The 16,588-nt window shown below is 42.2% G+C and overlaps 2 protein-coding genes across 2 annotated transcripts; both read right to left on the bottom strand.

Moving 5' to 3' along the window:
- Nucleotides 1–1,494: 1,494 nt before the first annotated feature.
- LOC143020468 (uncharacterized) lies at nucleotides 1,495–6,597 on the bottom strand. Its single transcript, XM_076176891.1, has 4 exons — nucleotides 5,531–6,597; nucleotides 5,389–5,402; nucleotides 3,033–3,253; nucleotides 1,495–1,545 (listed from the first exon to the last, which is right to left on the bottom strand). The coding sequence occupies exons 1-4, from the start codon at nucleotides 6,595–6,597 to the stop codon at nucleotides 1,495–1,497; spliced, it is 1,353 nt and encodes a 450-aa protein (XP_076033006.1).
- A 480-nt stretch (nucleotides 6,598–7,077) lies between these two features.
- Nucleotides 7,078–9,024, bottom strand: LOC143020467 (uncharacterized). Its single transcript, XM_076176890.1, has one exon. It carries the CDS (start codon nucleotides 9,022–9,024, stop codon nucleotides 7,078–7,080), a length of 1,947 nt encoding a protein of 648 aa, XP_076033005.1.
- Nucleotides 9,025–16,588: the final 7,564 nt, after the last annotated feature.

Here is a 16,588-nt window from a genome sequence, read left to right as displayed (position 1 = left end):
ACAGATCTTCACTCTGTTGTAAACAATGCAGACAGAGACTTGTACACTGCCGATGCACTAATGGCGTAGACGCTGTGGGTAGGCCGGTCGGGGGAGCACTTAACTTTCGACACCGCGCCACCATTTATTGTTTTGGTTAACAATAAGGTGGAGTAAAACGCTGCACGTCAAAAAGTTAATATATTGTAGGAGTAAGGAACAACTTCGTCTTCACACTCTTCACCACAGTCACGGAAAATGCACTGATGCGTACAGAACGAGCTCACACAAAAATCTGGCGTGCTGCGTGACAAGCACCGATTCGATCCACAAAACAGTTGCTAACTTTTATTTATCTAATTATTTTAATTATTCATTTGCACACAGAAATTTTACATTCATACACTTTCAGTTACACAACAACTTAATTTGACAGTAAAGATGATCTATATCCCATTCACTCAACTTTCGCATTACAATTTATATGACAATTAATTAACAAGTACAACGACTTCTAGAACTCTGGAACTCACGCTAAAGCACGCACGCACGCACACACATACACAGAAACTACGCATTAATCTAATTCTACATGTAGTTTAATTTCTAACCAATACATGCATACAATATGTGTGTGTGTGTGTGTGTGTGTGTGTGTGTGTGTGTGTGTGTGTGTGTGTGTGTGTGTGTGTGTGTGTGTGTGTGTGTGTGTGTGAGTTAATATGTTTACGTTAGTGTGAGTGTGTCTACATGTGTTTATGTATACGAGTGTGTGTGTGTGTGTGTGTGTGTGTGTGTGTGTGTGTGTGTGTGTGTGTGTGTGTGTGTGTGTGTGTGTGTGTGTGTGTGTACGTGTCAGTTATGAACTACCGAGTTTTATGCTTCCCCTCTTGAAGAAATTTCGCCTTTTGTGTACCACTCGCCCGAAAGACTAACCATCAACATTGGCAGCAAAAGGAGATGCGACAAGCGGAGTCACAACTGCTGAGCCTCGATTTCATGGAAGTCCTGACTTGTGGCAGGAATGTTTTACGACGGCGCCCTCAGCTGGCGAAAAGCCTGCATCAGGCCCCTGTTCCAGGCACACCAAGGAGAGCCCAAAAGGAAGACGTACGAAAGCCCGGGGGTTCCCTTATGGAGGCGACTGCCCTCCCGGCCAAGTCCAGCAACAAGAACAACCTCGAGTCCAAAGCCCAATTCAAGAAGGACTACGAGGAGCCCAGAGCCCAATCAAGAGGTGCTCGCACAAGCCCCAGCACAGAGGAATAACGAGCCCACGATTATGGATGAAGTCCTCCTCGAAGTCCCTTGTGACTTCTGCCTAAGAGGAAAGGACTATTGCTGGGCCCACGGCACCGATGAATATGACGAGGACGACCTCTGTTCTTCGGTGACCGTCAACCAAGTTCCTTCTTCCTGCCTCCAGGAAGGCATGAGCTCCTGGAGGTTGTCCTCGAGGGCGACTCGGGACCTTGGAGGTCGCCGGCAGTTCTGGGGGCCGTGCCCAGTCGCCCCTCAATGGAGGACACCTCCGGCATGGTATCGCACTAGGAGCGATGTCGGCACCTGGAGGCATTGAATACAGCCCAAAAAATTATATAAAAATGAAATGAATTATATAAAAGAAAGAAGCCAAAGAAAATAACAAAGAAACAGATAAGCCCATATGAAATGAAAATATGAAAATTTAAGAAGAAAAAAATAATAGAATAAGAACAGCCCTTAGAAAGCTTTCCAAACATGAACACATGGAAAGAGAAAGCATTAGAAATAAAAATATCAGATCAGGAAAAAGCTTTCCATTTGAAATAGTATAGAGAGAAGAATTTGAATATTTCTTAGAAAATGAGAATTGAAAAAAATTATAAATAAAAAATACAAAGACAGAAAAATAGGAAAACCAGACAATTTTAGCCCAAAGAAGGACCTGTCATTTAAGCACGTAATGCATTTATTTTTGAGCCCAAAAAAGTACCTTTCGTTTAAGCCCAAAAATAGGATTAAAATCATCCTTGGAACCACAAGGTTCTCCTCAGCTGAATAAAATTGCTTGGCGACGACAATCCCAGAGGATTAGCTCACTCACATCCAACTCCCACGCCATGAGAAGTGAGAAACCCCTGTTTGGGTGAGGCCCTTCAGTTGCCGTAAGCCGCTTTTTTTTCGAGCGACTGCCGCTGGAGTCGATAAATAAAAATCACCACCCAACAACTACAAGCTCCCTATCACCACCACAAACCTCCCCAACACTGCAAGTGTGGCTACAGTATTCTCGGTTTAGCACGTCCATCAATGTAGGGGCGGGGAGGCGACCCTTCATCATTCCCTCCTCGCGCACACACACACACACACACACACACACACACACACACACACACATGTATTTTTGCTTCTTTTCAGAAACCAAAGGAATACAAAAGATCGGAACACCGAAAGCTTCCGTCCATCAGCAAGGCGTCTTCAGAGCACAAAGAGGAACAATAGAAAAACAACATAAATTAAAAAACTAAATAGGAAACTGGAGAAGGGCATCTCTGTCCTTCGGTGATTGTCGTGCACAAAGTACATAGATGTTGATAATGCGACCCTCTCATTTATTGCTCTATGTATTCCGTCCTCTACCATTCCTCCCTGCACTCCCAAGATGCCCCGACAAACGAAAACGTTCAGCACTCCGTGTGTGTGTGTGTGTGTGTGTGTGTGTGTGTGTGTGTGTGTGTGTGTGTGTGTGTGTGTGTGTGTGTGTGTGTGTGTGTGTGTGTTGCACCGCCCTCCAGGACCTCCGCGCCGCCCTCCAGGACATCCGCGCCGCCCTCCAGGACCTCCGCGCCGCCCTCCAGGACCTCCGCGCCGCCCTCCAGGACCTCCGCGCCGCCTTCCAGGACCTCCGCGCCGCCCTCCAGGACCTCCGCGCCGCCCTCCAGGACCTCCGCGCCGCCTTCCAGGACCTCCGCGCCGCCCTCCAGGACCTCCGCGCCGCCCTCCAGGGCCTCCGCGCCGCCCTCCAGGGCCTCCGCGCCGCCCTCCAGGGCCTCCGCGCCGCCCTCCAGGACCTCCGCGCCGCCTTCCAGGAATTCCGCGCTGCCCTCCAGGACTTCCGCGCTGCCCTCCAGGACCTCCGCGCCGCCTTCCAGGACTTCCGTGCCGCCTTCTAGGACCTCCGCACCTTCTAGAACCTCCACACCTTCCAGAACTTTTACACCTTCCAGAACTTCAAGAACTTCGAGACCTTCAGGAGCTTGTAAACGCTCGAAACCCTTAAGATTTGCAAGACCTTCAGGGTATTCGAGAACTTCGAGATCTTCAGGATCTTCAAGAACTTCTACACCTTCGATAGTAAAAATAATAATAGTAATAATAATTAGAGTAATAATAATAGTAATGATGATGATGATAACAATAGTAATGATAATGATAACAATATTAATCATTATAATGATAAATATAATAATGTCATTAAAGAAAATTATAATAATAATGATGATAATAATAATAATAATTTTGATAATAATAACAATAATGATAACAATAATAATAACAATGACAATAGTAACAACAACAGTAATAACTATTATAGTAGTGGTAGTAATAACAATACAAGTAATAACAATGTCAATAGTATTAATATTAATATATTAATAGTAATAATGATAATAGTTATGATAATATTGATGACAACGATGACGATAATAATAACAATAATACCGATAATAAAAACGATAACGTTAATAATAACGATCATAATAACGATCATAACAATGATGACAATAATAATCATAATGATGACAATAATAATCATAATGATGATAATGATGATAATGATATATGTAATAGTATGAATATGAATAATATGAATAATATGAATATGAATATGAATAACAATAGAAGATTATGATAAGATAAAAGAGAAAGAAATGGGAGAAATTTGCAGCTAGCCCAGTGCCTGTTGCTCACACGTTAACACAACGAATAATGAACACCAAAGATAGAAAGACGAAACTAAGCATTGTTGTACCCACAGAGTACGACAAAACAAGTTGAATAAAGTGACGAATTTTACAGGCACGAAAATTTGGGCGTGAAAAAAATAATGAAAAGTAGATAATAATAAATAGATCATTGAATAAATGAAAGTATGATGAACAAATAAATAAAGTTATTGAAAGATAGACAAAGGAATATGTAAATAAACCAGTTGGTGAATATACAAATGAATAAATGAATAGACAAATGAGGGTAAGAAAAAAAAATGTATAATAGTAAAATAATTATAATAAAGATGACATATGGCATACTTAATGACCAAAAGAGTCTGCAGCCTTGGTCAACCATGTTTATTACCTGTGTTGTGTCTTTGAGTTCCGTAGTGGGAAGTGAGAAACCTGTCGGTTGCGGGAAGCCCTTTTTTTTTTACCGATGTTTTGGTCGCCTCCACGCCTGGTCAGGTCTGTCAGGAACCGACGCGGGAAGCCCGCAGTGGGTCCCGGGAATCAAACTCACTACTATATGCCCATAGATTCTACGTAACATCATAGATCTAATGCGCACGTTTGCTAATTCCAACATTTATTTATATGTAATATATATATTATCTTATTATATATTATATACATTACACATGTATATATCATGGACTCAGAAATTTACCTTACGAAGAGAGGCTTAGGCATCTTAACTTTCACTCTGGAAAGACGCAGAATGCTGGGTGATCCAATAGAAGTGTTCAAGTGGATCAAAGGCTTTAACAAAGGTGATGCAAATAAGGTCATCATATTAAAACAACAGGGCAGGACTCGCAGTAATGGTTATAAACTGGACAAATTTAGATTTAAAAAGGAAATAGGCAAGAATTGGCTCACTAATAGGGTGGTCGACGAATGGAATAAACTTAGTAACCATGTAGTAAGCGCTGAAACTATCAGTTGTTTTAAGAAACGATTAGACAACTTTATGGATGGGGATGACAGGTGGTGATGGATACGGAGCTGCCTAGTGTAGGCCTTATGGTCTATTGCAGTCTCCTTCATTCTTGTGTTCTTATTATATATTACATATAGTATTTCATTTGCAAGTCTGTATTTTGCATTCATTTACCAAATGCTTGCGGTTAACCCGCTTTCACATCACTACATCACGAACAAACGACCAAAATACACGCTTCCTCTGTCATGCAGCCACAAATCATACACTACGCCACCGAAAAATACATTTATCACAAGCACATTACAACCTCAACCCCCTAGGATACATCAAAAAGCAAATGAGGGTCGAAAGCGAAAATAAGACATGCATCACACCTGATGCGCAAGTAATTTCAGCCTTGGAAAAAAACAAATCGACAACTCACCCAACGAGTGTGCTTGGCCTGTGAGCGATGTCAAGCTTTGTGAAGACCTTACATTGACTTACATATTCCGGGGACCCTTTGATACGGGATTATGTAGGATATAATCACTTTTGCTAAACATTTCGTGATAATAACTGTCATAATAATAAGACTTGGTAGCTACTCCCAAGCTTTAATCAACTAGAACACCTGGAAATACATTACAAAATATAGTTTACACAAAAGTTGACCTGTCTTTTGGAATAAGGAGCCAAGTCGCGGACAGAAACTGTTGACTCCCGTCCATCCTGATGTCTAATATTAGCATAAGTTGGATTAACATCCAGAAGTTCGACTTGATCAACCAAAGGTTCATTTTTGTTTGCCCTAACGAATCTTCTCAGTAATACTGGACCTGGTGTCATTAGCCATGAAGGTAGAGAGCTTCCAGAGGAAGAACGACGTGGAAAACCAAAGAAACGTTCGTGGGGTGTGACATTTGTAGATGTAGACAGAAGGGATCTAAGAGAGTGCAGTACATCAGTAAGTACCAATTCCCAATGTTGATCGGGTAGGTCCCGCGACTTCAGGGCCAGCTGGATTGCCTTCCATATAATACCGTTGAGCCGTTCCACTTGTCCATTGCCGATCGGGTGATATGGGGTAGTTCGGCTCGTAGCAACTCCTTTTTGTAAAAGGTAGGTTTTAAGATCCTTGGACATGAACGATGTTCCTAGATCAGAATGAATATAATTAGGCATCCCACATAGGCTAAATACCTGTTCCAGGCATTTGATCACAGTTGTCGTATTCATATTGGGACATGGAAAAGCAAAGGGGAAACGGGAGTATTTATCTACAACAGTAAGTATATAGGGATTACGTGAGGCGGTTGGGAGAGGTCCTTTGAAGTCGATGCTTAACCTCTCCATAGGCTGAGTAGCCTTGATGAGTGTTCCTTCTTGAGGTCCATAGAATCTTGGCTTTACCTCTGCACAAATCTTGCAAGAAGTACAAACCTTCCTGACATCTTCAGTGGAAAAGGGGAGGTTTTTAGATCTCACAAAGTGCAATAAACGAGTCATTCCTGGATGACATAGACCCTCATGTAGTTCAGTGAGAGTAGAAGACGCAGAGACAGTAGAACAACAGAAGGCTCGAGAGAAGGCACCAGGAACCACATTCTCTTTACCAGGGCGATAATGGACGGTATAACTGAAGGCAGCGAGTTCCATCCGCCACTCCTGGATCTTGGTATTCTTGATCTTTGTGCGTTTCCGGTTATCGAACATAAAGGCTACTGAACGATGGTCAGTAATAAGATCGAAATGTTGTCTAGAAAGGAAGTGGCCCCATTTACGGACAGCTTCAATTGTAGCCATGGCCTCCTTTTCTACAATGTGATAACGTGTTTCGCTTCCTTGTAGAGTCCTAGACATGAAAGCTACTGGTCTCCCACCCTGGTTAAGCACAGCCGAAATAGCTACTTCGGAAGCATCACATTCGACTTCAAAGGACAAGTTTTCATCCACCGAGTATAACGTTGTTCTTTCAAGTTCTAACTTGAGCAGACTGAAAGCCTGTAGAGCTTCTTTATCTAAAGGAAACTCCTTTGCACTCGCTAATGGTCTTACTTTGGTTGAAAAATCTTGTATCCATTTGGCATAGTAAGCAAACATACCCAGTGCTCTCTTTAAAGATCCCCGACTTGTGGGGGGTGGGAGTTCTTGTAGTGGACGAGGCCTCTCGGGATCAGGTTTTATAATCCCATTTCATACACAGTAACCAAGGATATTAATTGAGCGAACAGACTTAATAGTTTTAGAGGTATTGAGGGTTAAATTTCTGTTATGGATGACTTCAAGAAAGTGTTGTACATTACGATCGTGTTCTTCTTGAGTGCGGCCAGCGATAGTTATATTGTCAAGATATGGAAATGCACATTGTAAGTTTACTTCTTTCACAAGCTTATCCATGGTTCGTTGAAAGACAGCTACTCCATTTGTCACTCCGAACGGAACTCTACAAAATTGATATAGGCGTCCATTGGCCTCAAAGGCTGTGTACTTCTTGTCCGATTCTTTCAGCGGAATTTGGTGATATGCGATTTTTAAGTCAAAAGTTGAGAACACATGGTATGTTGATAGTTCATTCACCATAGTGTCTATTCTTGGCAATGGATAAGCGTCTAGCTCTGTGTAATTCACAGTTTGTGAGTAATCCACACACATCCTTTGCTTATGTCGATTCATTGGGTCCTTCACTACAACAACTTGGGCCTTCCATGGGGATAAGCTACTCTCAATGATACCCTCAGCAAGTAGACTGTTTATTTCCATTTCAATGAATTCTCTGTCATCTTTACTATAACATCTCAACTTAGTTACTATGGGCTTACAGTTAGGTGACAAATGTTGAAAAAGAGAAGGCTCATCTATAGCAGCAGCCGCCAGAGAACAATACGAGTCAGTATCGGGTAACTTGAGCGTAGGTTTTGGTCCACCATATTCAATGACTATACTCTGGTGCTGTTTTTGGAAATCCTGATCAAGCAGTACCCCACAGCACAAATCTTTCATCAGTGCAAGACGAGTGGAAGGATAAGTTTGTCCATTAAGATGTAGCGTTAAGTCAACTACGACATAACCATGAGAGTTAGTGTGTAATGACTTCTGAGCTTGAGTGACATCTTTACCTGTTCGATGTATTAGAAGTTTAAAGTCCCGTGCAATTTCCTCGTCTATGTAATTGTCATCACTGCAGGAATCGACAAGTGCCGATAACTTTCGTCCATTGATAGTTGTTGAGGTGGCCGCTAGATGGAGGCTCTGAGGGAAAGTGGTACCAGAGATGGTGGCAAGGACCGAAGGTTGGGAAGAGTCAAACATAGTAGCTGTAGGGGTCTTACCTGAAGGAGCCGGCACCTTGGACATGCACACACGAGCGAAATGACCTTGCTTACCACACTTATTACAAGTAGCATTTCGAGCGGGACAAGTAATACGTTTATGGCGTAGTACTCCACAGAAGTAACACCTACTCTTCATGGATAGGGTAGCTGCCAATACCGGATCTTCAGCAGTCATCACACAATCCTTAGACATAGGTTTTTTCTTCACAGTCCCATCCCAAGTCTGAGTACGATCAGGGGTCATCACAGCGGCGCTGTGCACAAACTGAGGAGTTACGGGACCGTAAGAGTTGGCATTGCGTTGAGCTAAGTCTAAAGAATAAGCTTGATCATAAGCAGCCTGTAAATCTAAAGTCTTGTTTTCCAAGAGACGTTGGCGAATCAAAGGCGAGGTTAGACCATTAATAAAGGCATCCCTAATTAACTCTTTCTTGTACTGTTCAGCACTAACTACCTTTAGGTTACAATCCTTACCTAACTTACGTAGTTCTCTCAAAAAATCATCTAAGGATTCACCGGGCTTTTGTTGACGAGTTGCAAGTAAATGCCTAGTGAATATTTCGTTGGGTGTCTTTACATACAATTTCTGTAGAACAGAAATAGCCGAATCATAATTAGTACATTCCTCGATGTATTCATAGACATTATGACTAACACAGTTCACAAGAGTTCTTAGTTTGCCAGGTGCATTTTCTCCACACTCTTGTATGAAGTTGGAGAAGGTTTTATACCAGTGCCTCCACTCTCGCGCTGCAGTTGAGGAGCTGGGGTCCAGATCCAGACGAGCCGGCTTTAATAGTTTTTCCATGTTCTAGTTGATTAGATTGTCATAATAATAAGACTTGGTGGCTACTCCCAAGCTTTAATCAACTAGAACACCTGGAAATACATTACAAAATATAGTTTACACAATATATATATATATATATATATATATATATATATATATATATATATATATATATACATATATATAATGAACATATAGGACTCATCATATGAGTAGACCACATAACTGAACAAGTAAAGGGAGAGAAGCAACTTACGAGGAGAGTCACGACTGTTTCTCTAACCGGTCCCAGACAGAATGCGACGACGTAGCTAGTCAGCTTCGTGTACAGTTTACCGAGTATGACGCGCAACCAAAACAAACGACGTAGCCAGACAGACAGACAGAGTATGACGCGCAAACAAACAAACGATTCGAAGTTCAATGACAAAATAGGACAATAGCATAGTAATATATCATTCAAATCATCGCTACATTCTGAGAGACTCAACCAGCCATATAAAAACTAGAAAAATATTTTTACATCTTCATTAAGACACATTGTGTAATCATGAATCATATAAACAACTGAGCCATGACAGGATTAACGGTAATTAAGCTCCATTCACACTATCATGATTCTAATCAAATGTTTTGATTTTGAAAAGCTGGAATATGACTTCGCCTACAGTGTTCTCGACTTCCCTAAGCCTACAGTTCACAATGTGTCTAACATTCGTCTAGGATTAACTTCTCGCAGTTCGTCATTCAGTTTCCACGTATATAACGCAAAGTTGATTTGATATTAGGAGATTCGAAAAATAAAAGATTTTAACCTAAGTCGTTTCCACTCAAACGAACTCGAGTCGTGTATGCGTGACAGGGTCCTAATATGTTCAAATTCCCAAACCTGTGGAGCTTTAGTAAACATTTGCGGAGCCCTAACTGAGAAACACGGGCCTACAAGTCTACTCAAGTACATTTTCTGTGTCTAACGTATGCAAACAGAATTCAAAATCTATTCGAGATATATAGTATTGCTATATGCTACGATATCAATATGGATAATACCAATATAGGGTGTAGGCTATACGAAGTGCAACGGAAATCTATAGTCTATAAGTAGAATTTGTTTCGTAATGGAAACCAGGTGTTTTTGTTTTTTATTTTTTTAATTACCTAAAGCTCTTATCATACTATCATGATTCTCGTCAAATGTTTTGATTTTGAAAATCTGCAGGACAACTTCGCTTGCGGTATTCTAGACTTCGCTAAAGACAATTCAACAACGTGTCTAATATTCGTATTCTAGGTTTAACGCCTCTTAGTTCGTCATGTAGCTTCTCAACATATGACACAAAAGTAATATGACATTTGGAGATTCGAAAAATAAAAAAAAGTCAATGAAGTCGTTTCTACTCAAACGAACACCTAAGTCGTCTATGTGTGACCGGGGTTTTGCACTCCCAACATTACAAATGCTGGATCACGTGTGGTTAATCAATGCAATTAAAGAACACTGAAAGTAACAGGCGTAAAATATGCGTTATTTAACCACGAGATTAACTAAACCTGCTGTAATAAAAATCGAAATGAACAGATAAATCCTAACAAAAGTAACTAGAGTTCTAAGCCTTTATAAAGACTTCAAAGCTCCTCACCCTTGGGCAAGTGTGTACCCGTCACCCTGTGTCATTCTAGCGTTTGCATTGTACAGTAGTGTCACACTCACCCTAGTCTCGTCTAAGCTTCTCGATTTAGGATGGAAAATCCTTTCACGGTGGTCTTGAGGGTGTAGAGAACACACAAAAGCTTTTCTATATCATATTGTCACTATTTCATTGACTTGTTAACGAAGGCCTAGATAGTCCGGTCCACCAATTTCGATCACAGACACACAAACACACTAACACACACATTACAAAAGCCACTAATTCGAATGAACGACAGGAGCTAACCTACCAAAGGATGCGGGTGGGAGGGGGTGGGGGCTCATCATCCTGATTGGCTGAGAGCAGTGCCTACTCGATGACCAAATGTAGTACGTGATTGGGTATCAATCTTTCCGTAACAAACTTGGTACCAGAAACGATTTTTTTTTTTTTTTTTTTTTTTTCTACGATTAGATAGATGGTGTTGCTTTGTCTTCCTGAAAGTTGTCTGGTTCCATTTGGACCAAACCAAAGCAAACCAAACTTTACATAATTTAACCAAATCAAACCAAACTTAACCAAATCAAACCAAACCTACCTTAACCTAACTTAACCTAACCAAACCAAACCAAACCAAACCAAACTAAACTAAACTTAACCTGACCTACCTTAACCTAACTTAACCTAACCTATCTTAACCTCACCTAACCGAACCTACCTTAACCTAACCAAACCAAACCAAACCAAACATAACATAACCTAATCTAACTTAACCTAACTAAACCAACCTAACTTATCCTAACCAAACCAACATAACAACCTAACCAAACCTACCTTAACCTACCCTAAACAAAACCATCCCTAACCCAACCTAAACTAGTCTAACGTAACTTATCCCGTCTTTATCATAATATCTGCTTTTTAGCACCTTTTTTGAAACACCGAAATGCGAAGCATCCATCTGAGACAGTACCGAATTGAACACTATGGAAACGACAAGCTATATTGAATAGTTTGTCCTCGTATTATATGTTGAAACTAAATCGACTGCGACGTAAGAACACAAGAATGGAGGAGCCTGCAAGAGACCCAAAGGCCTAAACTAGGCAGTTTCATGTCCATGACGTCCTGTCATCCTTATCCATAAAGTTATATAATCTTCTCTTAAAACAGCTAATTTTTTTTCAGCACTCACCACTACATGCAGGTTATTAAGTCAATTCCATTCGTTAACTACTTTATTGGGCAACCAGTTCTTGCCTATTTCCTTCTTAAACCTAAATTTCCGAGAGTGATGTATTTTATAGATTTCTACATAGCTATAGCTACACAATTCTATTTAGTTCTAGGGGTTATCACACTGAATTATATTTCCTTCCACATCCTACCTCCAACCTCCATCTGAATAACTAGAATATGACTTCGCTTACAGAAATCTAGATTTTTCCAAGAACATTTCAACAGTACTGTATGTCTAACATTCGTATAGGTTATTTCTTAGTTCATCATTCACCTTTGCTATATATAACAGAAAGATAATTTGATATTTTGAGATTTGAAAAATAGAATATTGTAACCGAAGTCGTTTTTATTCAAACGAACTCGTAACGGTCAATGCCCGTGGAAACGATATTACGTAAAAGCTGCGTATTTTGAAAAGCGTTGTTCCCGTTAATGACACTATCCGTAAGGTTTGATTAGATACCCACGTAAAATGCTGTAATGCATTTTATATTATTTATTACTATTATAATTTTTTAGGGGTTTGATTACGTCTGTTGTTTCATTTTTTATTTATTTATTTGTTTGTCTATTTGTGCATGTTTTTTTTTTATTATTATTTAACTTATTACGCATTAGCGTCATACAGTGGGGGAGGTTTTCATAATGAATGTAGGAAGGCAACTGGTATGCACATGCTTACACACGTACACATACACTTATATACACATACAAATACATGGGTTGCAGGTAACATATACGACACTGGGTATTGTACATTCATTCAAAGGGGAATAAGACTGAGATGTCACGCAGGGCATCAGGTATTATGAGAACCCACCAAAGCGGGGGTAACGGACAAGTATTTCATCTAATCTATTTTGTGATAGGAGATGACGACAGATTGCATCTAATGGTAGTCCCTGGGGTATTAGATGTTTTACAGTGGGGCACGCTAGGCAGTAGTGCTCGATGGTGTTGGCTAGTGGAGCGTGGCATAGGCGACATTCTGTGAATACAGGCTCGCCCTCCACCCCGGCGACCTGCCACGGTGGACGGTAGCCTAGCCGCAGTCGGGCTGAGACAACATTGTGGCGACGAACCATAAGTCCCTTGCGGCGGTACTTGTATTTGTGGCGGCATACGGATTCGTAGTGGGTGATGGTGACACTGAAGGGTCTCTCGGTGTCCCGTCGACGTTGCTCAGGCAGAAGTGCAGCGGAGCGGACCCTGTTGAGGTAACATAGCAGGGAGAGAGGTCGTCCATCACCACGACGGGGGAGTCGGCAGGCTTCTTTTGCTAGGCGGTCTACTTTGGTGTTGTGGTGCAAACCTACATGAGATGGAATCCAAATAAATTCAATGCAGAGATTACGGATAGTTAGTAGGGATAGAAAGGAAAGGATTTGTTGTACAACAGAATGGTGAGTGGGATGAATAGCGGTGAGGGATTGCAGTGCAGGCTTAGAGTCACATATAATGACAGCATTCACTCCTCTTTGGCAAACGAGACTGATAGCATCTAAGATGGCGTATAGTTCACACAATGTGGAGCTGGAGTGATCTCTGAGTCGACGGCCGACCCAGCCCTCAGGAGGCGGCGGTAGGTCAGGTGAGTAGACTGCTCCTCCAGCTGCACCATCCGATTGTAGTGACCCGTCAGTGTAGAGGCGATGCGGAGCAGTGATGGAGGATGTTACCTGGGTAACATGTTCCAAGGCTAGATGTAGTTGTAGAGGAGGTGGGTCACATTTTGCTGTAGGAGTGAAGCTAACCACAGGCGATGGTAGCGTCCACGGGGGAGGGCCTGGGGGTATGTCAGCTACTGGTACTTGTAAATCTAGGCTGCGAATGAAGGAGGAGATAGACTTTATAAGACGGCGACCGGGGGGCATGAGGCGGGGGACGGGCGGAGCGGGGCCGAGAGAATCTCTGACCAGTGCTGTGAAGTGCGGTGAGATGTGGGGAAAGTGTATACACTTAACTGTGAGGCAGGTGACATTAGAATAAATCCTCTCAACTAGGGATGGAAGCCGTAATTCCCGTTGCATGTTGACAATTCTGGTAGTCATTGGGCAACCGAGAATGATTCTCATGGCTTTATTCTGAAAAATCTCCAGTGGCTCTAAAGCATATCGAGGAAGTTGAATTAAGGCAGGGGAGAGGTAATCAACAACAGAGCGTATAAAAGTAATATAGACAGTTCTGGCCACGGGGATGGAGATACCGGAAGAGTTGTTGGTGAGCCACTGGAGAGGCCGGAGCCGACGTTGGAGACGATCTAGCAATTCACGAATTACGGTATGGGATTGACGCCGGGCAGAAAGAGTTTCCGAGATTCGTACTGGTGCACCAAGGTAGCAGTACTGGGAGCTTAGTGGGATGATGCAGTCTCCAATCATGAACTCTGGCAGCGTGGCAGGAGGGCGGTAGGAGAAAATTCTGCTCTTCTGTGGGGAAGCAACAAGGCCACAGTTAGCAGAAGCTTGGGAGAGAGAAGTAAGAAAGAGTTGTAGGTGTGTTGGGGAGGTAGAGTGAATACATAGATCATCTGCATAACATGTAATTGTGACCTCAGGAATAGTGGGCAAAGACGTGAGGAGACGATGCATAAGTATAGTGCAATGTAGTTCAGTTCGAAGCTTTAAGAATCATTTAGATAAATACCTAAGTAAGATGCTGTAATTATTATAATTTATGTTATATTATTTGTTTTTGTTTTGTTATAATTTGTCTGATTTTCATTTATTATTAGTTATATGTCAATTTATTATCATTTACTATTTACCTGTTTGTTTGTTATTCAACTATACCAATGCATTTATTTATGTATTTTAATTGTTATTTACATTGTTATAGTTTTAATTTAATATTAATATGATTTTTTTTTTTTTTTTTTTTTTTTTTTTTTTTTTTTTTTTTTTTTTTTTTTTTTTTTTTTTTTTTTTTTTCCTTTGTAAATCCTTTTTAATCCTTTGTATATTAAAGAGAAATTGACTTAGTACCCCTCCTTGAGGAGTGCCGAGATGAAAATTCCGTGAGGAGCTGTAGGCACCGCTAAAGAAGACACGGGAGGTCCGGTTACTGAGGTAGCCCTTAATCCATCGTAGTAATTTACCCTTAATTCCAAAGTCAATCAATTGATCTAAAATAACGTCTCGGTTTGCTATATCAAATGCACTTTTTAGATCTATAAATGCCACAACACTGTCACGGGAGAGGCGAGAATATAAGTCGACGAGGCAGTGATGGGTGCTGCGTTGGGGTAGAAAGCCAAAGAGACGTGGAGAAAGGCGATCTTGTAGTTGGTACATCAGTCGGGTGAGCAAGATTCTTTCCATTACTTTGCAGAAGCAGGATGTAAGGGAGATGGGCCTGAAATTTGCTGTACCGGGCTTGGGTATGGGGATTATTGTACTCGTGGTCCAGGCATGTGGGATATATCCATCTCGTAGACACATATTGTAGAGGCGAAGGAGGGGGTTACCGGGTACACGGTGCAGTAATCGTAGCACATTGTAGGTAATGCCATCATCCCCAGGGGACGTGGCTTTACCTCTCAAGAGAGCACGTCGTAGTTCATCTTCAGTGATTGGTATATTTTCTTCATCATCCTCTTGCAGCAGAGCATGTACTAAGCGGAGTCCACGAGCAAAAGCACCGGAGGAGAGGGCATCCTGGACGGGGGTAGGTAGGTTGGCAGGGTTGGACTGGTTTGACCACGTGACGATGAGCTGTTCGGCAAATACGGTGGGGGAATGATGACGGGCAGTAGCAGGAGTCTTCTTAATTACCCTGCGAATAAGGTGCCACATGGAGGCTACACTAGTTTGGTGATTAATTCTGTCCGTGAATCTCTTCCAGGAGTCAGTACTTACACATTCTAGGAGGGTTGTCAAATCGTCTCTGGATTGCTGGTAACGATGAAGTAGTTCAGGAGATGGGTTAGTTTGGAACATGAGTCCAACGCGCTCCGCTTCTTTCTGTGCGTCCTGAAGTCGGGTGTCTAGGTACCACGAGTGAGGAGGAGGGCGACGTTGGAGGTGGGGTCGTGATACGTAAAGCCTGTAAAAGTCGTGGGTGGCGGAGACAAGGCTATTGTATAACTGGTCGGGGGAGGAACAGTCTAAGGTAGGTAGTATGCAGGTCATGTATGAAATGTACGTCGGGCAGTATTTGGGGGGTATGGTGAGGCGTAGGCGTGTGATAGGGGGTGTAGGTATCGTAGGAAGAGAATAGTGGAAGAGAAGAGCAATATGGTCTGAGAATAATGCAGGTACTGAGGAGCACTGGATGCGGGATGATACCAAGCCAGAGGTGAGGACGTGGTCCAGGGTGCCTCCCCGGGAGTGTGTGGCGCCACCTGTGTCCCAGCGGGTCAGATGATGTTGTCGGATGAAGGATAGTAGGTGAACACCAGGGCGGTTAGTGGTGCCAGGACGATCTCCCAATGCAGGATGTCGAGCATTGAAATCCCCTGCGTATATTATACCTTTGATCGTAGGTGGTGGAAGAGTGGTTGGACGAAGACGTGCGGGAGCAGAGTAGATATTGCAGAGCTGTAGGATTCCGCCCCCGATTTCTATCTCGAAGAGTTGGAATGTTACGTCAGGGTCTGTAGAGGAGCGCAGAAGACGGTGTATCAGTGTATTGTGTATGTATGTTAGAAGACCGTTTCGTATCGTATGAATATAGGGAATATATCCGGGAAGGGAGGGTGCCTGTGGTGC

The sequence above is a fragment of the Oratosquilla oratoria genome, chromosome 40 (genome assembly GCF_046742065.1).
Source record: "Oratosquilla oratoria isolate Oo_2021 chromosome 40, ASM4674206v1, whole genome shotgun sequence".
Classification (NCBI taxonomy): domain Eukaryota; kingdom Metazoa; phylum Arthropoda; class Malacostraca; order Stomatopoda; family Squillidae; genus Oratosquilla; species Oratosquilla oratoria.
This window is presented reverse-complemented; position numbering and strand designations above follow the sequence as displayed.

Bases quoted from the DNA above. Each gene is read 5' to 3' on its own strand.
- LOC143020468 (XM_076176891.1), bottom strand. From the start codon at position 6,597: ATGTTCGATAACCGGAAACGCACAAAGATCAAGAATACCAAGATCCAG. The intron at 1,546-3,032 runs GTCCTGGAGGGC...CAATGCCTCCAG, and splicing joins TCCTGGAAGGCGGCGCGGAG to GTGCCGACATCGCTCCTAGT.
- LOC143020467 (XM_076176890.1), bottom strand. From the start codon at position 9,024: ATGGAAAAACTATTAAAGCCGGCTCGTCTGGATCTGGACCCCAGCTCC.